This window comes from Ascaphus truei, chromosome 1 (genome assembly GCF_040206685.1).
Source record: "Ascaphus truei isolate aAscTru1 chromosome 1, aAscTru1.hap1, whole genome shotgun sequence".
Taxonomy (NCBI): Eukaryota; Metazoa; Chordata; class Amphibia; order Anura; family Ascaphidae; genus Ascaphus; species Ascaphus truei.
In genome coordinates this window covers 54813359-54837627 of record NC_134483.1, presented here as the reverse complement: position 1 = coordinate 54837627, position 24269 = coordinate 54813359, and the positions used below count along the sequence as shown (strand labels likewise).

Genomic DNA, 24269 nt, shown 5'->3' with positions numbered 1-24269 from the left:
AATTCTGTTCCTGATTTTGTCTATAGAAGGAATCGCATTCTGATTCCACAATGCTGCGGTCTCACACCTCATAGCGGTAGCAAAGTGTGCTATCAGCTTGTTACCCGACCGCGATACCTCATTCGTAGGTTTACCTAATAAAAATAGCCACGGGTCCAGCTGAATTTGGAGCCCTAAGAAGATCCTCTGCAGCCAATCTCGGATCTGGGTCCAGATCGGCACTATTTTCGGGCAAGACCACAGCATGTGAACCAGATCCCCTTGTTCCCCGCACTGCCTGGGGCAGAGCGGGGAAGATCCCCGATTGAATTTAGCTAATCTAACTGGGGTGAGATACCAACGTAGTAATACTTTATACGAGTTCTCCTTCAATGTTGTGCAGATGGAGCTAGTGGCCGCGGCCTTAAATACCGCGGCCCAGTCCTCGTCCTCTAGTTGGCCCTGGAGATCCTCTTCCCATTGAACCATAAAACGGGGTTTGACTGTCCTGTCTGTGTCAGTATTGACCACCTCTCTGTACAAGGCAGAGATCAGTCCCCTTGTGCCTGTCCCGCGCACACAGAGCTTCTCAAAATTCGTCAGCGGTGGTCTCACCGGGTGTGCTTTATAATATGCCCTGACCTGGAGGTATTTCATAAAATCCGTGTTAGGAATGCCTGTTTCCGACTGTAATGATTCGAAGGATTTGATCTTTCCTTTAACCTCCAGGTCCTTCAACCGTCTAACCCCCGATTTACGCCAGAGCGGGAAGCTCTTATCTGTCAGGCCAGGAGCAAAGTCCGGGTTGCCATATAAAGGTGCCATCAGAGTATGTTTGGAGGTTAATGAGCTGTTATCTTTGGAAGCCTCCCAGACCGAGAGTGAGTTGAGTACAGAGGTCAGTGGAATGAGAATATCCCTCACCCGTTTCCTCGGGTACCAGATCAGGTCCATGAGCTCCAGCGGGGCGCACACCTCCCTCTCCAGCGCCACCCACCGTCTCAGCCCAGGATCTCCGTGCCACTGCGTAATTTGGCACAATTGTGCCGCTTTGTAGTAGGAAATAACACTCGGAACCGCTAGGCCACCAGCTTCCTTAGCTTTCTGCATCGTTTTTACTTTAATACGTGGTTTTCTACCATTCCAAATAAATTGAGATATTGATTTTTGAAGCCCTGTAATGTCTGCTCTTACCACGGGAATCGGGAGAGTTTGAAACAGATATAGAATCCGGGGAAGGACGTTCATCTTGACGCTATAGATCCTCCCTAACCAGGAAATACCATATGCCTTCCAATCCTGCAGCTCTTTTTTTAGAGTCCTCAGCAGTTTGGGATAGTTAGCCGAATATAAGGAGCTTATCCGTTTTGTAATCTGCACTCCTAGGTACTTCATGGAGGAAGGACGCCATCTAAACCCGAAATTGAGTTCTATCAGCTTCTCCATCTCTCTTGGCATGTTGAGGCTTAAGGCCTCTGATTTGGATTGATTTATTTTAAAGCTTGAGATCTGGGCAAACCGCTCTAGAAGCTCGAACAGATTGGGTAGCGAGACGAGCGGCTTAGTAAGGGTTAGAATGATGTCATCTGCGTACAAAGCCACTTTGTGCTCCTGTGAGTGGATTTGCACCCCAGAGATATCAGCGTTGTTCCGAATTTGTGCTGCAAGTGGCTCGATGCATAGGGCGAAGAGCAGGGGCGAAAGCGGACACCCCTGTCTCGTGCCGCTTTTAATTGGAAAAGGATCTGATGGGTATCCTTGGTGGACCACCCTAGCTGTTGGTGCCGTGTACAAAGCCTTGACTGCCTGTTGGAATATACCCCCAAACCCAAATGCTCCAAGCGTGGACTCCAGGTATGGCCAATCAATCCTGTCAAAGGCCTTTTCCGCATCTAGGCTTAGGGCCACACTTCGGATCTCCTTGGCTTCTATAAAGTCTATGATATCAACAATCCTTCTAGTGTTGTCGGCCGCTTATCTATTTCTTATAAAGCCAACTTGATCCGGGTGGATAAGCCTCGGCAGGATTATATTTAATCTATTGGCCAGTAATTTAGAATAGATTTTAACATCTGTATTTATTAATGATATTGGCCTGTAACTCTGGCAGCTAGTGGGATCTTTGTCCTCTTTATGAATTACTGAAATTGACGCCTGGAGCATCTGTCCCGGAAAGGGCTCTCCTGCTAGCACTCCATTGAATAACTGGAGCATGTGAGGAGCCAGAACTCCAATAAATTTTTTATAGTACAGATTGGAGAACCCATCCGGGCCCGGGGCTTTTGACGCTTTTAGGTTTTTTACTACCGCCTCCAATTCCTCCCTCGTAAAGTCGCTCTGTAGTGCCTCTCGCTCCAATCTGGTCAATTGTGGCAAAGCCGCGTCTGCCAGGAATTTCCGTAGCTTACTACTTGTCCTTGCAATGTGGACCACCTTCTCCCCATTGTATAGCTGTGCGTAAAATTTCGCAAACTCCCCCACTATAACTTTAGGGTTTGAGGAACACTGGCCCCCACTTGTTTTGATAGACTGAATATTAAAATTTGGTTTCCGGTTTCGGAGTCTGGTAGCCAGCATAGTGTCCGGTTTGTTAGCTTTCTCATAAAACTTCCTCTGAGTCCAACTCATGTCTTTCTCAGCCCTGGAGGTAAGGAGGAGGTTCAGTTCAATCCTAACATCCTTCAACTCCTTCAGGGTATCCTCTCTACCTGTCCGGTTATGTAGTGTAGAGAGCTCATGTAACCTTTTATAGAGCTGCGTTAATTTGGCTTCCTTTTTCTTTTTTCTACTTGCAGCTATGCTGATTAAGACCCCACGGATCGTGGCTTTATGAGCCTCCCATAACAGAGAATGGGAATCCACACTGCCACTATTTATCCTGAAGTAGGCTGATATCTCGGTTTTGACTTTTTTTTGTATTTCCGGGATTTTAATTATTGATTCGTTTAGCTTCCAATTTGCTCCCGGCCTGACAAATCCAATTTGAGTGCATCTAAGCTCAATCGATGCATGGTCCGACCATGTAATATCGTGTATGTTTGTGTCGGAGATTTGTGGGACCATTCTGCCCGATACAAAGAAGTGGTCAATCCTACTGTAACTGTCATGGGGATGGGAATAAAAGGAGTAGCTGCGTTCACCCTGGTGCTGATCTCTCCAAATATCTACTAGGCCAGTTTGTCTTAGTCCCCTCAGAAGTGCAGTGTTACCTACTTGCCTTCTAGACTGTTGGGGTGTCGTGCGATCGACCTTAGGGTTGAGTACCGTGTTAAAGTCCCCTCCCAAAACAATATGACCCTCGGCCCACTGTTGCAGCTTTTGAAAGAAAGCGTTAAAGAAATCTGTTTGTCCTTCACTAGGCGCGTATATACATTCCAATGTAATTCTGGTCTGTTTGAGGAGCCCAATCAGCACGATATACCTGCCCCCGGGGTCCCTTTTGATCTTCTCGACCTGGAATTGGGTGTTATTGTTTATTAATATAGCTACCCCTCTCTTTTTTTCCTCCCCTGAAGCCAAGAAAAACTGACGGAAGTGTGAGTCTATAAATTTAGGGCTGTGTCTAGAACTGAAGTGTGTCTCCTGAAGAAAGACCACCTCAGCCCCTCTCCTCCTGAACTCCGCGAAGGCGACTCTCCGCTTGTGTGGACTATTAAGCCCTTTGGCGTTTTGTGATATAAAGGTTACCGCCATATTGAGATAAGTTGTGTGTGCAGATAGGGTGTATAGGCGTAATTACTCTTACCCCTGTCCTGGGGCTCCTGATGGGCTTGCGAGCCGTGGTGCTTGCCCTTCCCGAGCGGGTTCCGTCTGACGCCTGTTGGGGCTGGGATGGGGAGGGGAGAAAACATGAGGGAAAATAACATATATACATCACATATAGAAATAACAAGAACCGTATTGGTCCTAAGAGACCTCGGGTTCAATGCCCGGCTGTGATCTTTTCTTCCTGGACCTCTCCCCCCCTTGGTCCACCTCCGTGGCTCCTGAGACCAGCCACGGACAACCGGGTCTTTGCCAGGAAGGTGGGTTTTATCCCATCTCCTGGATTGGATGCACATGCCTGCAGGCAGAGTGGTGGGTACTCCCCCCCCTCGCCGGCAGTTATGCTAAACTAAAACCTAACCTCTAACTCTGAACTACTGTCGTGTTTGGGCAATTTTTTTGTGTTTTTTTTTTTTCCCCCTTTCCACCCCCACCCAAACCTAGTGTAAACCCTAATTATCCTCTATAATCTACTCTCTCCCCCTCGACATTCTCTATACTACTTCCCAAAACTCTGAACTACTTTAACCCTTCAATTCTGTCCTTCCTCCGTTTCTGCTGTCCCCACCTGCAGACTCTTGTGCCCTACCTACCCCTCGCTTCCCTCCCGGGGATAATTTTTCCCTTGACCGCCTGTTAACGCTGGGACTTAATCCTTTTTAGTGGACTCTGTGGCCCTTAGCGTCCCTCTGTGGCTCCATGCTATCGGGTGGGAATCTGCCTTCTTTCCTACCGCCCGCCTCTCACTTTCCTTCCCCCCCTCCCCCTCGGGACCCCCCCGACCGTCCTCGAGACCTCCGCTCTCCTGCCCCCCACCATCGCTCATGTCCCCTTTGTCCTTCTTGTGTCGGAGCTTCTCCCCGGCGGCGGATCTCGCGTGCCTCCGCCGAGGAGCCCCGCAGCATATCCGGGTCGTCGCCGTCCTCTTGACGTCACCGCGACTCCATCCCGGCGCTCCATTGCCTTCCCTTCCAGCGTTCTCGCGAGATCCAACGCTTTGACGTCACCGAGCTGGGCGGGCCATTCTCATTCACAGGCGGGCCTCCGAGGAGAGAGGGCTGGTCCGGGGGCAGCTCCCTGGGCGGGTCCCGTTGCCGGAGCATTCCATCCTGCCAAAAGCTGCGCCGCCATGGAAGTCTTCGCGCTTCATCCCCACCTTCCCGCTCAGATAGGTAAGGAAACGCCATCTTGGTTCCTCCAGATCTGTGTTAGTTGAGATTAACGGCCGCCATTTGAGGCCTTCTGTCCTTGGTCTCCCTCTCCGGCCGTAGTAGTCCTTGGGGTAACATTTTGGCAGTCTTGAAGGGTAATAACTGGTTGGAAAGAAAAAACGCAACAAGCGTAACAGAACTATGCTGACTTTATTCCCTTCCTTGTTTTAAGGGCTTTTCCCGCTCCCATCTTTTCTGTTTAGGCTCTTATCCTTCGGGGGAGAGGGACCCTGACGTCTTGGCGGGGAGTCCGCATTGGGACCTTGTTGGGCCCCCTCTGTGGAGTTAGCCACATTTCCCTGCACTCCAAGCTTTTTCAGGAAGGATGCCCCCTCCGAAGGATGTTTGAGGACGTGGGGTCTTCCATTTTTCGTGGCCACCAGGGCAAAGGGGAAAGCCCAGCGGTATCTTATTTCACTGTCTCTGAGTGCCCGTGTAACATGGCCTACAGCTCTTCGCCGAGCCAGAGTGAGGGGCGACAGGTCCTGATATACTGTGAGGGTGACCCCCTCAAAGGTGATATGGGGGGTGGCCCGGGCTATCCTTCCCACCTCCTCCTTTACGGAGAAGTAGTGGAGGCGGAGGATCACATCCCTAGGGGGATTTGAGGCCAGTGGCTTAGAGCGCAGGGCTCTATGGCACCTGTCCATCCTGAAGTCAGATTCCGGCTTATCCGGCAGGATGGAGGCCATCCAGCGTGTCAGCAGCGCCTCCGGGTCCAAGATCTCCTCCGGGATCCCCCTGACTCTCAAGTTGTTCCTCCTATCCCTGTTTTCTCCGTCTTCCTGGCGGGCCTCCAATTCCATCACCCTCTGTTCTAGGGCCTGTATACGGGTGTTTGTTTCCTGCTGTGAATTAGCGCTAGCTTCCATGCGCTCCTCCAAGTCGTTGGTTCTGGTCCCGATCTGCATAAGATCATGCCGGAGCCCCTCCACCTCCCCCCTGAAAAAGGATTTCAGATCCACCAAGAGCCTGGAGATTTCCTTTTTAATAATTTTGGATTGTTCCGCCGCTGCTCTTGATCCCTCAGCATCCTGGGCGGAATCGGAGTCCGACACCGCTGACATCTCCGCGGCCCCTGCCTTACTTTGTCCCGTGAAGTAGGCCCTGACATCCGACTTGCGTCGGGCTTTCTGCCTCGTTGCCGCCATCAGGGTCTAGGGCTTATTTGCCGGATCGGGGTGTATTTACGTTCACGTATTGCCTTTTTGCTTTTATCCGAAGTCGGTTTTAGTCTGATTTATTATCTTTATTATGCCGGCGGTTGGTGGAGCTGAGTGACTAAGCGTCCATCACCAGCCAGCCGCGCATGCGCATCGAGCACACACTTTTTTTATGTGTGTTGGGGTGGGGATTTTGGCTACCAAAAGGAGAAGCCAGGATGAGGAACCGTATGTGCCGTGTGAAAGTTTGTGCATACCCTTTTTTTTATTTGCGCTGACAAGATACCCTGGCATTTTTATTTCTTTCCACATCAAGTACTAGTTTTGCTGTGTATTACTTAACCCTGTCAGTGCTGGAGGGTGATGCCACGATGGGGGCCACAGACCCTCCAGTGGTTCCACGTCACGTGACCCCACTTCCGAGGGATCCCGTGATGAGGTTTGTGTTCTGGTCATTGGACAGAATGTGACAAGAATCACGTACAGCCCCTAAAAAACGAACAGAGGCCAATAACATATGGTGCATGTCGTAAGGGCCCCTGGGGTATCACTTATGGGCACCGTACATCATAAGGGCACTGAAGGAGTTAAACAAATTTTTAAAAACACTTTTAAGTTGTATATCAGTTTTGATTTCAAATTGTTGTTCTGTCTTTTTATTTGTGTACAGGGATGGGAAACGGGATCCCCAGAGCTGAAACACATTCAGTTCAGCTCAGAGGACCCTCTGGTCCCAGAGATACTTACCTCCGAAGGTGTCCCCCATACCATGCCTCCGCAGGGGAAACAAATGGATGTTTAAATGTCCCACGGCCATTAGAAGCTGCGACATCATGCACCACGGCTTCCTACTATAAGTAACTAGGAAGTACGCAGCAGCTACTACTGAGGTAAGTATCTCAGCAAACAAAGGGGTCTCGGGAGCTGAAATTAATCCGGTCCAGCTCCAGGAACCCCGTTTCATACAAAAAAAGAATGGCCCTAAGAAGGAATGCTCCTTTAATGTATTTTTCAGACTCTTTGGTTGGAGGATAAAACCTTGAAGAGCCATTAAACATGCCAACTACAATGTTTAATTCTTACTCAATTTAATGACCTGGGTCTTTATTTTTCTCTATTGTGACACGTAATTTTATTCTTTATTACCGTATATTTGTAGCAGAGGGGGAATGCCATCTTTACTTTGGTTCAACATTGTTTCATTTACGGTGTTGTTAAATGGCCTATGTTTGTGTTTTTGATCCAATACATTTTCCTTTTTTACTTTGGGAACGTTTTCTCTGTAATACCATTTTTTCAATGGAGATGTAGTGCTCTGCCTTTTTTCCCGTTTCTTCCATTTACAGATAAAGCATGATTTATGTTCAACATCCGTGCAAAAGTATGGTGTGAGCACTTTGTTGTCCTCACATCATCCGCAGCGTAGCCGCACTGAGCTATACGGACCTCATTTGTGGTCAGACGGAATTATTATTTGTGTTGTTGCAGTTCAGTGCGTGTCCGTGTGACAGGGCCTTAACCCCTGTCTAAAAAGGGCTCCAAATAGAAAACCTGTATCTGGCGGTGAGTCCAGCAGGGAGCTGGTTAATTGCAGCTACAGACAATTAGCCAGTCTCCAACTGGCTCATCAGCCAGGTAGAAAATCCTCCTGCTTAATCTGCAGGGATCTCTCTAGCACTGAGGAAGTTGTGTGCTGCCAGAGAGAGATCCCAGGGAACCAGACCCTCTATTCCAGGACGAAGTAGACCCTTGAACCATTCAGAGGAATCACCCCTGGAACACCAACCCAGACCTTGGACTGTAGGAAAGAGCACCATGATACGAGGTACCTCTTTGGACTTTGGGGTCAGAGATTGCCAGAGGCCTAGCCTCCCAAGCCCTGCAGATAGGGACTGTGAAGTGGGAGTTAGCCCTTATAAAGGAATAAGCCTGTTTCATTTATTTGCTGCCTTAAAGCTGTATTGTTTGAAGCTACGGGCTAAATAAAAGCCAAGGTTTATTTTCCCCAATATATGTCTCCTTGATTATACCTCTGCACTTGTCTCCTGCAGTGCAGCACGTGGCACACTGAATATCTTTGTCTATCTTATTCTGAATGCTATAGTGTCTGAAGCAGGTGTCTGAAGAGAAGAAAAAATGTACACGTCTTTTTGTCTAATTACATTGTACACCTCTACTGTTGCAGTTTCACACTTTATTAAAAATCCCTATGTATTAACCGAATCTCTCATAACTTTTGTACTGTACTGTGCATGGCATGGGACATTGCGCTTACTCCATGTCACACAAAACAGGCTTGCAGTTATGCCTATATTTTGTGCCATTCAAATCGGAACAGATGAGAGTTAAACTCTATCTGTGATCTATGCATATACCATAAAGACGTACCCATTCTACAAAAAAACACCAAACCAAAAAAGCTGGAAGAATTCTATTTGACACATCTTAAGCATTAATGATTGCTCTATTAGAACACCATGCCCCGGCAAGAGGCCAATCTACAAACTCCGAAAATTAGATGAACCTACATCCCAACTACCTGCCTCCACCCGAGTACCTGTTGCAACTTGAGTACATGTCTCCGCCTGTGTACCTGCCACAATACCATTATCAGTATGGATAAACCAACTCCAAAAATTAGATGAACCTACATTCCAACTACATGATCAACTCAAACATCTACGTACAGCACACCCCATGTGACACAATGGGTCACTTTCACCCAATTTTAAAGGTGTCTAAACACGGTAAATATAAATTTACACAAGTTTACATAAAGTACTGTACAGTAGAACTGTCATTCCCAAATGATCCGTATGTGTTCCATAGATCACGCATGCGCCTACATTAAAAGACCTGTACATGTCTTCCATAGACCACACATACACACTGTACTTTAAGTATTTATTATTTATTGTATTTTAATAGGGTACAGTAAATAATCTCACAATTATTTGACAGAATTCAAGCCGTCAAATCGACAGCCAGAAGAAGATTGAAGTCTAATAACGATTATAATTTTCAACTTTTTTAATGCTGTTGCGATATATTTTTTATATTTTAATTGTAGTGAGCACATAGAGATATACAGTATACATTATTAGAGACTCATACGTTATTTACAATCTGGCTGTCTGCTGTGGGATTTGGCCACACTATCCACTGCATTGATGCATAGAATAGACAAAGAACCCCCCTCCCCAACTTCGATTCTACCAAGTGGAAAATTCTCCCCCTTGTGAAATACCAGTGGCCAAGGTCCCTTCTCACTTATTATCTGCCTGTCAGGATCGGGCTTAAGCCCCCTCCACTGCCCACACCCTCCTGCTCCTCCATTGGCTGCTTGTGCTTTATATGCTCAGCCAGCCCTCTGGCAAACTGGCTGAGCATAAATCCTGTTTACGTATTGTATGCTTACCTTAAAGCTTCCTGCTGCCCTGCCTATTCTTGTTTTGCTTCCTATTTTTTGACCACAGCTTGTACCTGGACCTTTGCCTTCTTTGACCCCTTGACCATGGCTACGGATAACGATGATTCTACTCTCTCCCCCTTAACCATGGCTCCGGATTATGACGAAGCTACATTCTCCATACCTAGACCATGGCGAGTATTACTACCACCCACCCCTCTCCTACCATGACCCGGCTACTCGACCCTTACTGTGCACTCTGAACGCGGTCACGCGTTTATAGGTTGGTGGCTACCAACATCCCCACCTCAGCATCGCAGTCTCGTCCAGTTTGTGATGAGCGCACTTTACACTGCCTTTCCTTCATGAGAAGAGAAACACAGCCCCCCCCACTCCTCCTCTAGCTGCCTCCTCTTCCACCTACTCTGAAATTCCAATTCCAATTCAATGACATGCATAGCCCGTTCAATAGACACGCATGCACATAGATAAAGCATAGACACAACAATTGTAGCCTTTATTTCTGCAAGTACAATGTAGCCAGAATAGGAAAAGTGACAGTGTAATATTTTTTTAAATCCCAAATTTTTAACCCAAATCTAAATACAGGAGACATGTTCTCAGGGTGAAAAGGGCAAATTAGCGCCTTTACTGCCAGAGGGGCGTTTAATACGGGTTCAACGGCAATTAGATAATACATGAGCAAGTTGGTCAACCTTTAAATTTGCTAAATGGGCCTGTTTCTTTTTACATGATATTCTATTTGTGTTTTTTTATATAGGTCAGATACTGGCAAACTCTCCTATTGTAGAAGGAAACTGATTTGTAATTTTGAATAAATATATGATTTTGTTTACTTTCTTCATTAAAAGGAAGTTCCTTCAACACATTGCAAGTCCATGGAAGATAAAAGATCTCATGCATTTGCCTGCCAAATATGTGGTATTTGGGGCATATAAGACACGATACAAATATTTCTGGCTGGTTGTACATAGTTGTTCATTTTATAGTGAGGTTAAAACGTTCAGTGGAACATACAATAGCTGTAAATACTTACACAATAGTTGTAAATACAGTACTTGCACAATAGTTGTGCTTGTACACAGATGCTAAAAAAGCTCATCCCCTCAATAGATCAATATGACAATATTTGTATTCCAGGTCTCACTAATAATGGAAAAAAAAATGTATCTGTCCTGTACAACATCTGCTCCAGAACAAACCATACACGGGTAATGCCAGAGGATTCTTTGTCTGATGCTCCTTGGCGGTGAAGTCTCGAGCCGGAGGGTTCCACCTCTCTGCTGCCACGTGCAGCTCCTGTCCCAGGCCACAGGTCACCATGTGGATGTCCGTCCACCAGCGCGGTAGTGCGGCGGTAGTACTACGGTGATGAGGGTCCCTATCTGGGGTCTTCCCTATAATACGTATATATAGTTGGCTCAGGGCCTAACTGGGGCCTGCGGGGAAGTTTGACCTGGTCCAGGTGCTTACTAGCTCCCTGGACACTACCTCTTCCCTTGGCGTATTTGTCAGGATTGGTTTGCGGGCTCTCCGCACCAGAGGATATCCTGTACCTCTAAACAGCATCCCTCCCATTCGCTGGATCAGCCCATGTGATCCTCCCCCCCTCAAGGATTCTGGGACTCGTAGTCCCGTTACAGTCCATGCAACGACATTCCAACATGGCCGCCACTCCGACCGCAACTGCGCATGCGCGCCATTCCCAAAATGGCCGCTCCCACAAACTCCCTGGTCGCGCGGTGCTCTGCCGACCAACTTAGTAGCAGAGCATTTACCCCTCACCGGAGGTAAGGAGGGGGACTCTGCAACATACGTACAAATGTATCACATATTCAGAAATGTATGATGAATGTAGATGTGTGAACATAGCAGAAAAAAAGAACATTTCTAAAGAACTATTGTGTTTGTGCTGAAAACTGTAAAAGCAATCATTTGAAAAAAAAGAAAATAACTTAAAACCCATTGTTCCTTGAAATGTATTGAGTTAGGAGAATCTTTTCAGGTTCATACAGGGCTTGGCACCTTAGGGTACATAAGAATAGAACGATTATCTTAAGGCCATTGGCATCCAATACTTAAATCTTCTAAAGGTTAAATGTTATAAGTTCTTATTCAAAGGCCATTCACATTTGAGCCACTACATTCATATCTGTTGTTCCCTGTAATGTAATTCCATCTTTTAATATAGCAACGGGTGACCATATCAACAGCTAGTGATCCAAACATAAATCTAGATGCTACGCCGTGAGGTAGAAAGCAGAAAGGATTTATTTTTGTTCTGAAGCCCAGAGAATATTACCTGTAGCTCTTGTAGCATCCTGCTAGAATTAAACCCCTGCTCTGTCTGTAAACCATGGCAGATGCTGGTAGTGTTAGGGTTAGACCAGTAGCACATGGCCCTGCATGTAAGTTGGCTCCTAGTTAGGTTACAATGTTGCACTTTCAGGCACATGCTAGTCTGGTGACTAGCATGAGTCATGTGACTAGTGGGGTGACAGACTTCTGCCCAGAGACTGGGGGTAGAAATGTTTACACCCCCTGGGTATATAAATTGGGGATCCTCCCCTTGATCATGAGGTTCCTAGGTGGTGGTGAAGTTCTGTCCTAACACCTCCTGAGTCCTGCCCTACCTAGGGGGTGGATGAGACTCCTGGGTGAGCATACTACAGACCGAGGCTATCCAGTTCCTGCTGAGGACTGCCTGCCCAGGGAAGGGTAAGGATCAATTACCATAGGTATTAGTTTCTGCTGAACCTTGCATCTGCCCATGAAGGGGTGTATGGTATAGAAGAAGGTTAAGAGACCCAGGCAAGGATAGTTTCCAAAAGCAAGCTGAGAGGTATTCTCTTACTGTGTTATGTAGGGACCAGGGAAGGTGGATATTTCTCTTGCCAGAAGGAAGCTGTATGTGATGTACTACTGCTGATGATTATACTTCAATAAACCTGTTCAGTTATACTGTTCCTGGCACTCTGAGGTGATTCCGTTACTACAAGTTTCTGTGAGGGGTGAATCCCCTGCCTCTGGCTGGGCGCTTACAGGTGGAGGCGCTGCGCACCAGATCCCAAGCTCTCTATACACGGAGGTTCAGGCTCCAGATTTACCAACAGATGACCACCAATAACATCACCTAACCATATATACCCTGCCCGGGGGTATAGGGGTGTTACACTCACATTAAATACGGTTCTGCAAATCCCAGAAATATGTCAGAGGTGGCATCAGCTATAAGCAAAAAAGTTACTAGGAGCCAGATATAATTTTTAGGAGCCAACATTTTGGGGCGGTGGCAAGGGGTGCGGAGGGGGTCACACAGCATGTGGCTGTTCAGATCTCTCTTCCCTCCACCCCCCTCCCTCCCCACACTACTTTGGCTCTTAAAAACTCTCCAGACACACACCCACAATCGTCAGTCGCTCTGTGCGTCAGTGTGTATCTTTGACACACACTCTGATCCCACTCTGACAAACAACCAAACTCTGTGACACATTCTCTCACTCCTCTCCTGTGATGGAGGGGGCTTTCCAGAGTCCCTCCATGTTGCCCAGAGCCCCCTCTCTAGCCCCGATCCACCTACCTGCTCTCTCCCCTCCACAAGCTATCTCTGCTGGCACTCGCACCGGTTTACTCCTGCCTCCTCTCTGACATGCGGGGAGGAGGGAGAGGGGGAATGGTGCAGCGACAGCAGACAGAGTAGCCCACTCCCTCATGGCGACCCAGGTAGCCGCCGGGCTCCCCCTGCTCCCTCACGCTCTGGTCAGCATAGGCCAGAGCTATCTCCTTGTGAGTTTAGACTAGGGTTGTTACTGTATATGCACTGTGATTAGTTAGCCTTGCTGTGTGCTTTCTGGAAGCTTTGGGTCTCTCTAGGTTAAGTGGAGATCCCATTGTCCCCAGGGACCACCAGGGTATGTATGTATGTATGTATATCTTTATTTATATAGCGCTGCTTATGTATATAGCGCTTCACAGCAGTAATACATGGGACATAATAATAATATAACACATAATGGGAATAAGAGCTTCAGACATACAAGTAACACTAGGACAAGCCCCGAACAGCTTACAATCTAAAGGTAAGTAGGAACAATGTACAGAGACAGTAGGAAGGTGTTCTGGTAAGTGTGTTTGCAAGGGGTCATGGTCGATGTATGAGGTGTCTAGTATGAGCCACAGAGCTACCCATAAGCTTTATTAAAGAGATGTGTGTTAAAGGTGGATAGAGAGGGTGCTAGTTGAATATTGAGGGTAATAGAGGTTGGACTTGATCATTACGATGTGTGTACAGGAATTGTATAATATGTTGGGTGATTTCTGGCAGCCCTGGGTCTCTGCGTTCATGGAGGTGCCCCCTTTCCCCAGAAATCACCAACGTATCAGGATATGGTTATAACTCCCAGCGAGAATCTGTTATCACCAGGATTGGGTGAGCGTTACCCAGGTACCCCTAGTGGACCATGGCGGTGATGCTGCTATTCTAGTAGTATAAGGCTAAGAATAATGTGTGTTTTGGGGCCCCTTTTCCCCATCCCAGGGGGGAAACCCTCACGGTTAGTAGGACCAGAGCACTTTCCTGGAGGGCAGAGTCTGGACAGACTTTGTGTACTTGGGACACACTGTTTTTGGTACCGGTGATCTCACGCTCCGGCGTGACCAGACCTTTCCGTGATGGCCATTCATCACATCCCCCCTTCCTCACTGACACAGACCTCACTCCTAACTCCTCACTCCTTCCATCTCCCTCACTGACACGGGCCTCACTCCTCCCACCTCCCTCACTGACACGGACTTCACTTCTCACTCCTCCCACCACCTTCATTGACACAGACCTCACTTCTCATTCCTCCCCCCCACCCTCGCTGACACGGACCTCACTTCTCACTCCTCCCCCCACCCTCACTGACACAGACCTCACTTCTCACTCCTCCCCCCACCCTCACTGACCTGGACCGCACTTCTCACTCGTCCTCCCTCCCTGACATGAACCTCAATCCCCCTCATTGACCCTTTCTCTCACTCCACCCCCCTCTCTCGGTGACACAAACCTCATGGAGAGCAAGGGCTGGCACAATGCTGATGTTGTCTGCATCTCTCTCCCACATACCGCACTTCGGCAGCCCGCTCTCCGGTCCTTAACCCCACCCTCCTGTACCTCACACTGAGCGAAGCATCTCTGATTGACCTATCAGTCAGAGCTGCCGCCGGCACCCGATCCTGCTTTGATGTCATGCTGCGAGTTGCTACGGCACAGTGACTGACAGGTCACTTAGCACCACAAAACCCAGCCATCAGGGGTGAAAGTTTAGGCGCCCAGGAAACTTCCATCCCTGGCTATGAGCTATATATTGTTTCATAACAGATTTCAGTGGAAACTGGAAAGATATTGTACTTACTGAATGTCCTTATAATTTCACTCTCAGTACTGCTCATGCTCTCCCCAAACGAATTCACCGCCTTCACTGCAAACTTGTAGTTGGTGTCTTGAATTAGGCCCTTCAGGACCATTGAGTCCATTTGTATTTGTTCCTTTATGGCTATCCAAATATTGTCAAGTTCTGGCCTAAAAGAAGTAGAAGTGCAGAACCTTAGTAACCACTTATGCAAACCCTAAATAAAAATACTGCTCAAAATGGACAACAAAAAAAGATAGAAACAAGTCAACCTTGAAGACTTATCCATCCCAAAAAGATGACTTTGATCGGGCGCTTCAGTACTAGCCGAAAAGTTGTGGTTAATAAAGTATAATCATATGTAATCAAACTCTGTGTCAGTTTTTTGAATAATACAGTAGATCATTTTTTTAATGTATTTTTTTCCTCTTTTCATTTATCCTGCGATCGGCTTATCCAGTTGATCTCATGGGGAAGATTTCACATGCAATGCTAAATAAAGAAAAACATTGTGCAACACCTAAAAAAATCTTATATATAACATAATATGTGCGGTATAATTGTAATGTGTGCAAATCCCTAGTGTGAAGAGTGCTAATAATAATATTTGTCAGGTGTTATTATTATTAGCACTGGTCCCACTAGGGATTTGGCCACAGATCATGACATAGAGGCCACCTCGACAGAATGACAGTACAAAATCATCATGTTGGAGCACTCCCAGTGGACTCAACCCAAAACTAGATGCTTACATTGGCTGTCTCTGCAAGGCAGTCAAACCACAGATTCCTCAAGAAATATCAGAAATAAAACACACACATACTCTCTCACCACTAAAAAAAACAAGGCAGAAATTAAATAAAACACAGATCACAACAAAACTTGCTGATAAAGGCAGCACTGTAGTGGTCATGAATACTGCCGACTACATAAAGGAAACAAAAAGACAACTACAGTATTGGGCGATACATAACATAAAGAACTTGCCAAATCCAAACTGTATATAAACAATTTAGAACTCTCAGGCTGGGATTCACTAGGCTCAGATAAGTGGTATTGAAGCTTCAATCTATGCAAGAACAACTGAAGGATCATATCCTAGTCTCTATATCCCCAGGAAATTTCTGCATGCTTCTCAAAATCCACAACCATGGCCTGTCAATCATCTCTAGTATCAAGTTTCAATAAGTACTGAAATATTCTAGGTGACAGGAAGTGTTATAAAATTCTCCGGAAGGACCCCACTATACCCTTCATAAAAGATCTAAAAATAATCCTTTAAGAAGTCCTCAATAACAAATCAATTTCTCAAAATGAATTTAATTTCATGCTGGTAAAAGACACTACAATATCTACTTTTTATAGTATTACCAAAGTCCATAAAAATGTAAAAAAACCAAAATACCTGGATGAACAATAGTCTAAGGCAGGGGAGCGCAAACTTTTTCAGCTGCGCCCCCCTGCCTGCTCCCCCTTGCTCTCGCGCCCCCCCTCACCTTGCTCACGTGACCCCGTTGCCATGGATATGAACGTGTGATGTCACTCCACATGGCACCGTGGCATCATTTGATGCCGGGTGTCCCTGCAGCTCTTCAGAATCCCGGTAAGTTAGTTGCAGGGGCCTCACGCGATCCCCGGCATTTAATTTAAATGCCTGGGGGAAGAGCATGGGACTTCTGCAACCGCCCGCGCCCCCTCAGACAAATCTCGCACCCCCCAGTTTGCGCACCTTAGACTCTAAGGGAAAGGGGTTCAGTGCCTCGGGGGTAAGCAAGGAAGGGTTAAGTACCCCAGGGCTAAGAGAGAAAGGGGTTAACAAGGGGGAAGGGATTACATTCCAGAAGGGAAAAGTGGGGAAGGGGTTAAATGCTCCAGGGGGAGTGTGGCGAAGAGGTTAAGTGCCCCGGAGGGGATAAATTAAGGGCTACGTGCCCCAGGGGTAAGAGAGGAAGAGGTTAAGTGTCCCAATTGGAGGGTGGAGGGATGGAGGTCTTTTCAAAGTAAAGTGAAGAGAGGAGTTACCTTTCCCTGCTGTAGCCCACTGCTCTCTTGTTCTCTCTTCCCATGCTGCCCAAAGCTCCGCCCCCTCCCTCTGAGTCAGTATTCAGAAGCAGGAAGGGAAGGGGACTCAGGGAGAGTGAGGCATTTTCAAATCTATTTTGATTTACTTCACTATTGCGGTTTGGGCTGTTGTTTTTTGTCTTCATTGTCTAGTGCTATCGGAGTGCTGAGCCACCTCGCTTGATACAGCTGCAACCGCCCAATGATACGTATTGTTTATGCTTCCATGTAGTATTCACTCCATTAGGGTTAATACAAGGGTGTTTTTATACTTACACTAGTAATTTATAGTATTAGTGGTTTATTAAGCTGTGCACTGTACTCTTTCACCTATTTTCAGAGATGCACCTCGGAGCACCGGCACCCCGCAATAACCGCGATAAAAGGTAATCTCCCAGATCGGCACTCCAGGAGATTATGTTATCGTGATATTACTAAATATTGGTATATCGCCCAACCCTAACGGACAGTAGGAGATAGCTGCATTGCTGTGCAGAGGGTTAGTCTGGTGGATGCTCTAGACATCCCATATTGCAGGAATTTAACCAAATAGGAGAAAAACATATTTATTAATTATTATTTTTTACTTTATAGAAAGCAATTCCTTTCTTAAATATTAGATTGAATACTCAGGCTATTATAGCCACAATAGTTATTTTAGGTACTGTGAATAGTACTTTACACATCTTCTATCTAAAATTTTAATCTCCACTACCCTGCTTTCAATATATTCCACCCTCTCTTCATCACTTTATCTACACATATAATTGATATGCCAGGAAGCACAATGATTGCTTTCTCACTGGCCACTACAGTAGATGTGCTGTGCAACTCACCTATTAGGTTTACACAGTCCTACAAGGTGGACTTTATCTACCTCTCTGTGGGGCCTATTCAAGTAGCTTCAATAACTTTGCTGCTATATCGCAAGGTTTGGCATGTTCCCGCCGAACGGTTTGTCATTTAAGTTATCACGGTATTCAGAAAGAATCTGAACCCCTCTCAAACCGTGAGGCAGGAAAATGCCAAAACCGTACGCCGTAGCAGTAACGTCATCTCAGCTTTTTCTAAGTTCTCCCCCGTACGATCTGGCTGCAGAGCTGCATAGAGAACTGCACAGAGAAAGCCGCCTCTCCCTGCACAGCTCTCGCAGGCGATTGCAGTGTTTTTATTTTAATTTTTATACACATGCTTAGAAAAGAAGGTAAGAATGTTTTTCATGTAGGGGGAAAAAATCCTTGAAAAGTATTAGTTTTTCAAAGAGAATGTTAAAAAATACACAGAAGAGAAGAATATGGAAATTAAATGATATTCAACTTGTGAACTCTAAAAACAATGGCTTAAATCAAGATGCAGGATTTATAGCGCATTATGTAAACCTTTAACCCACTTGCTGCTTCACATTTCAGAGGTGTGTGAGCACAACTGTCCGACACCTCTTCACTGCTTTGCATACTCTCAGTAGCTCCTGCTAATGTATGCTAATCTACTCCCACTCCACCTGTAGACTCTCTACAGAGTTTATCTCCACCTCTACTCCTCATTGGTTTAGGAGAGGGGGGAGAGGGAGAGAGGGAGAGAGAGAGATAATCCACTCCAGCAGGAGCAGACACAAGACAGCACTCAAAAGGTAAGTAAGAAAACTTGTATTCAAAAATAAACATAGCACAAACATGACCAACGTTTCGGTCCTCGTGGGAACTTCCTCAGGGTGGTGCTTGAGACTAATAGCCAGTGGATCCCTTAAATACCCCCATATCCCCACCAAAATGACTCAAGCAGAGTAGCTGATTGGCCGTGCATCCAGTCCCATGATCAGACCCAAAGTCGCTGATGTCGCACTATGCCTGTCATCAACACAGCCACATGATCCTCAGGGATCAGAGTTGTGTATGCAGTACCATCAGGCCACCACTGTGTTGTGTATGCAGTACCATCAGGCCGCCACTGCGAGGGAAGAAAGCGTCCTCCATAACCATGGTGCCGTGCTGCTGGAGACCGTGACGCCGTGGTCCATTGAAGAGGACTCAACGGCTTAGCGATACCCACATGCGCGGCCCCATCACCACTTGAGTAGGCTGCGCAGCATCTCACACAGTGGGGAGATACGCGATCGATCCCTCACATTCTGGCCATCATGATGGTGGATATAGTATCTGACTGCACATCAGTGGGAACACTTATATAGAAATAAGGTGCAGTAATAACCGGGACATCAGGGGAATCTCCATTGGGTACTATGAAATGACAGAAAGTGAGAAACAAACGTTAAAAAAAGGATAAGTAGAAATAAAAGCAGAGCAGAATCACTTATCACTGCATTCATTAATAAAAAGAACATTATTACAACACTATATGATCATCAGGCCACTAGATCTACAAAATGGCTACAAGGACCCTGAGTTAATCAAAACCAGGGGAAGGAGATGGCAACAAAAAGCTATGTATACATGGTAAAACACTGACAGTGAAAGACACATTAATAACAGGAGGAAGAGAGGGAAGGAAAGGCGAAAACATAGAGGGGGAGGGAAGGATAAGTCAAGTAGGGAAGGAATGAGGAAGGAGGGAAGTAGCACCCGAGACACGTGACGCACCCGGAAGTCTTCGCGACTGGTCCGCGCGGCTTTGGGGTAAGTATAAATCACACTCTCTTCAGAAATTGTGTATTCACCTTGATAAAGGACCACTAAGGTCTGAAATGCGTTGGTGTGCTTTGTAACTGATTTTTGAGCCATTAAATAGCTTTATTTTGGGAACGCATACCCTGTGGTTTATTGGCTATTTTTTACAGCATTGGAGATAGTGCTCCGTTCTTTTCCCTCTCCCTGTCTGTGAAGATTTCTACAATGGAGGCACATTCAACCTGGAGGTGCTGGATATCTACAAGGACTTTCTTTTCATCGTGGAATCTGCTTTCCCAAGTGAGTCCGTTCCAGCTTTGCCTCAATCAATATCCAGGGATCATCAACTGGTAACTATCCTTACCTCATTGCCTTGTGGGATAGCTGTTTACCTGATCCAATAGGACATATACATATCAACAGGTTGTCTTCCAATTCATTATATATATTTTTTCAAACTACACAATTGTCTTGAGAGCATCACACATTTTTTTCTTCTAATGTCCTTTATCTTGATAGCCTTGCCACTGTGTGGGTGCGCATAATGTTTGCCCAAGATCATATGCTGGCAATTAGTGCACCCGTGACATTTGTAGACTCCTGGGGTCCTGGTAAGCCAAGTGGTACTATTAGCGTATTTCGTCATAGGGTCTGAGTGCAAGAGGGAATCACCAATAATGCGTCCTCGTCTATAACAGAACAATGGGGGTTTGTTGAAGTGCGCACCAATCTTTTTGTCATTGGCGAGTGTATGCCAGTGTCTTTGCACGCTTGATTTGATCAGTCCCGAGGCTGTGCTATAAGTACTAGCAACATGAAACCTTTCTGTATCCTGTGATTTAATAGTAGATCTGATCAACTGCTCACGAGTAATCAGTCTGGCCTTCTTAAGCGCGGTGTTGATCTCTCCTTTCGCAGAGCCGCGGTCCTGGAATCTATGTGCCATATTGAGAGTGCTGTCTTGCAATCTTCAACATTGCTGGTCACCCTCCGTACCCTCAGAAACTGGGAATATGGTAACCCCTTCTTCAGTAATGAGGGGTGGTGGCTATTGGCCAGAAGCAGATTGTTTTTGTCCGTTAACTTCTGATGAATCTTGGTCAATAGTCTGTCTGCCTCACTGTAGACTATAGTGTCCAAAAAGACCACTTCACTGGCGGAATGGGTCATGGTGAAACGAATATTCGAGGGGATTTTATTCAAGTAGTCCAAGAACTGGAAAAGTTCCCCCTCTGTGCCACCCCACAACATAAAGATGTCATCAATTTATCTCATATATTTAATAATATGAGTAGTATGGGGTGAATCGCCAAGAATGTGTGTTTGCTCGTATTGGTCCATGTAGAGGTTTGCATAGGATGGGGCCATATTGGACCCCATCGTTGTGACCATTAGTTGGAGATAGAATTTTGTTTCAAACTTGAAGAAGTTTTTGTGTAACACAATGTCTATCAGAAGGAGGAGGAATTCCACTCCATTGACCAATACGAGCAAACACACATTCTTGGTGATTCACCCCATACTACTCATATTACTTGATAAAGTGCTCTGTGTAGCACGAAACATGTTGGTAATGACCTGCCTTTTTTCCTTCCATGACTATTAAACCCTTTTATGGATAACGCACTTTCCTCCTAATTCTCTTTTTTTGGATGATTCCGGTTGTGCTTGCCATTTCTCTCTTCTATCTGTATCTATCTCCAAGGACGGAGGCACACCTTGAAGGTCTGACAGGATTAACATGGACGCTGCAGCAGATTCGTGAGTTTTTCCTGTTTGCTACATGGTTATATCAATTTACCAAGGGATTAGGGTATTATCTATTGGGGTGATTATTAGCCTTTGGGTTCCTGGACAACTTGAGTGCCATTTATGGTGGTTTACCAACTAGGATACCACACCCAGTACCCTCCCTACAATCAAGATCACATCCCAGACCTTACACAGGAATTACTCTCATTCTCATTATTACTACAACTGTATACGGTTCTTAGCACCACGCATTATACTCCCGTTCACCCATGGTATAGGCCATAGACGATGTAATGGCACATCGGATTAAGGGTCCCTGCGTTTCAATGAGACTCACTCTGTGTGAATCCTACCGGGTTTCATCTATCTATAAGGGACGCGCACTAAGAGTGAGACTGAATTAGTCACTCTCCCTGCGTGCCTCTATCAGGCAATCGCACAGCTTTTTATTTAATAGTAGATGTGAGCAACTTAAATAAAACAGAAGAACCTCATCCCAAATGTCAAGCATGGTTGTGAGAGAGTGATGGTTCGAGGCTACTTTGCTGCCTCAGGACTTAGACTGCTTGCCATCATTGACACAACCATGAATTCTGAATTTTATCAGAAGATTCAAGAGGAAAATGTCAGGCTATCCGGCCCTAAGCTGAAACTGGAGCAAAGGTGGGTAATGTACAGTAGCAAGACAATGATCCTAAACATACAAGCAGATATACAAAATAATGACTGCAGAAGAAGAAATTCCGTGTTTTAGAATGGCCGAGTCAAAGTCCAGACCTAAACCCCATAGAAATTTATGCAAGGAAGCCCTCAAACGTCACAGAGTTGAAGCAGTTCTGTAAGGAGGAATGGGCCCAATTTCCTCAAAACCGATGTGAGAGACTGACCAGAAGTTACAGGAAACATTTAGGCTGTGCTTATATTGCCGGCGACGGCAATGCAAAGTTGCGGCAAAACAAATGTATAGCCGCCATCGCGTGTGCTTATAGAAAGTGCGACGCGACAGAGCGACGGGAGCGACGCGAATTCTTGAAGCCGGTCAAATTTGATTTTTCAGAGGCTGCCGCCACATGTGACAATCTCTGAACCAATCAAAGACCTGGTCACCCGCGACGTTGCCGGGAAGCAAAATACAACTTTCGCCAGCGTCAACCGTCGCGTCGCCGTTGCACGCACTATATGCGGGGCCTTAGTGAAGTCATTGCTGGTCAAGGGATACTGAATCTAAAGGTTCACATACATTTTCACATATGAATATTGAATGTTGAATGATTTGTGGATAAATAAATGTTAAAAAGTAAAAAAAATGTGTCATTTGTTTTATCAGGTTATCTTTATCTATTATTAGGACTTAAATTAAGATCTAATAAAATTTTAAGTTTGAAATATGTGAAAATCCTAAGTGGTTCACAAACTTTTTCGCCACTGTATACAGTATGTATCTTCAGCCCTTGTCGATCCACTGCTGAATGAAGGTCTCCCCAATGATCTTCCATGTACTGCAGTTGAAAGCTTCTCTTCTCCATGTCCCTCAAACAAACTTTCTGATTTCATCATCCCATTTTAGCTTTGGTCATCGTCGTGGTCTTTCAAATTCCCTTGGAATCCAGTCGAGTATCTTTGTCCAACGATGGTAATTTCTTCTTGCAATATGTCCGGCCTACTCCCATTTTAATTTCTTCAGCCTTGTGGTAATGTCACAGATTTACCCATGTTTGAGCTGTGCCTATTGTACTGGATTATCCAGGGTGAACACTTTGTACATCCGCATATAGGCAAGCACTTTAAAATCTGGGGTTTTTATACATGCCACAATACTCATGTGGTATGAGTTCCTTGTTGTGTATTTGACTGGGGTTTTTTTTTTTTTTTTTTAAATACATTTCTTTATTAGTGAACATAATATAAAACAGGTGATGACGCCTATTCACAGTTATATCACATGAATATTATAGATAAACACCTAAAAAGGGGAATAGAACAAATATATGGCCAATACAGATTTTGAATACGGAATAAATATCACAGAGCATTCCTTCTTAAAAAGAAACCAACAAACTATATATCATGGACAAACATCTTGGTTCAATAATTTTTCATATATGTAAACCTACTTATTTTTCTAACGAGATTGTATATAACTGTTCAATAGAAACATTTATACTCTACCTCCTCTCCATTTAGAGAAAAACAGAGAACAAACAAATCAAATAAAAAGTGTGGGGTGGGGGAGAAAAGGGGAGGGAGAAGGTCATACTCCACTACTTCTATGTCCCCCTAGAACCTTCCAGTTACCAGCAAACCTCCATCTTGATCCCAATAACAGATTCAGTTTTTGTAAATTCTTTTCAGTAACGCAACTGATACCCATTGACAGCATTTGAACGAGTCATGACTTCATTCAAGACCGCTGAAGGTAAGTTGTTCAAATATGGTTTCCATTTTGGTATACATTTCCCAGCTCAATATCGAAAAGTGAATCAAAGTTTTCAGTAATCCTAATGTGAAAGAAAGATTATAATTGATTGATACTTGGAGGAAACGATTTTAGCCAATTTAACAATATGAATTTGCGAGCAGCCAAAGTGATCATCCCCGCTAGTCTGGGTCCTCCAGTCCTCCACACACCCAATAGCAATAGCAATGCCCTAAGGTAACCTTAAATAGCGCAACCTATTCAAATATTTAAAAGTTTTGTTCCAGAACTTCCTGATCTTTCCCGTATTTTTATTTAAAGGGCACTAGGGGTTATCACATGGGTGGGTTTGTCTGAATAAGGTGCTGGCATATAAGGATATGCTTAACTAGACGTCCCACCCCCTTGCAGGTCAGCACAGGAAGTCGGGCCCAACTTTCACATCTGCCAGCAGGATCAGCGCCGTACAAGAGGC

The 24269-nt window shown here is 45.5% G+C and overlaps 1 protein-coding gene across 2 annotated transcripts in view; it reads right to left on the bottom strand.

The window, feature by feature from the left end:
* The window catches only part of EGFLAM (EGF like, fibronectin type III and laminin G domains), a 145476-nt gene that overhangs the window by 49968 nt on the left and 71239 nt on the right, over positions 1-24269 (bottom strand). For both annotated transcript variants that reach the window (XM_075588480.1, XM_075588486.1), the window contains exon 7: positions 14945-15111. In XM_075588480.1, the coding sequence (XP_075444595.1) occupies positions 14945-15111 (167 nt within the window). The remainder of the gene's footprint in view (positions 1-14944; positions 15112-24269) is intronic.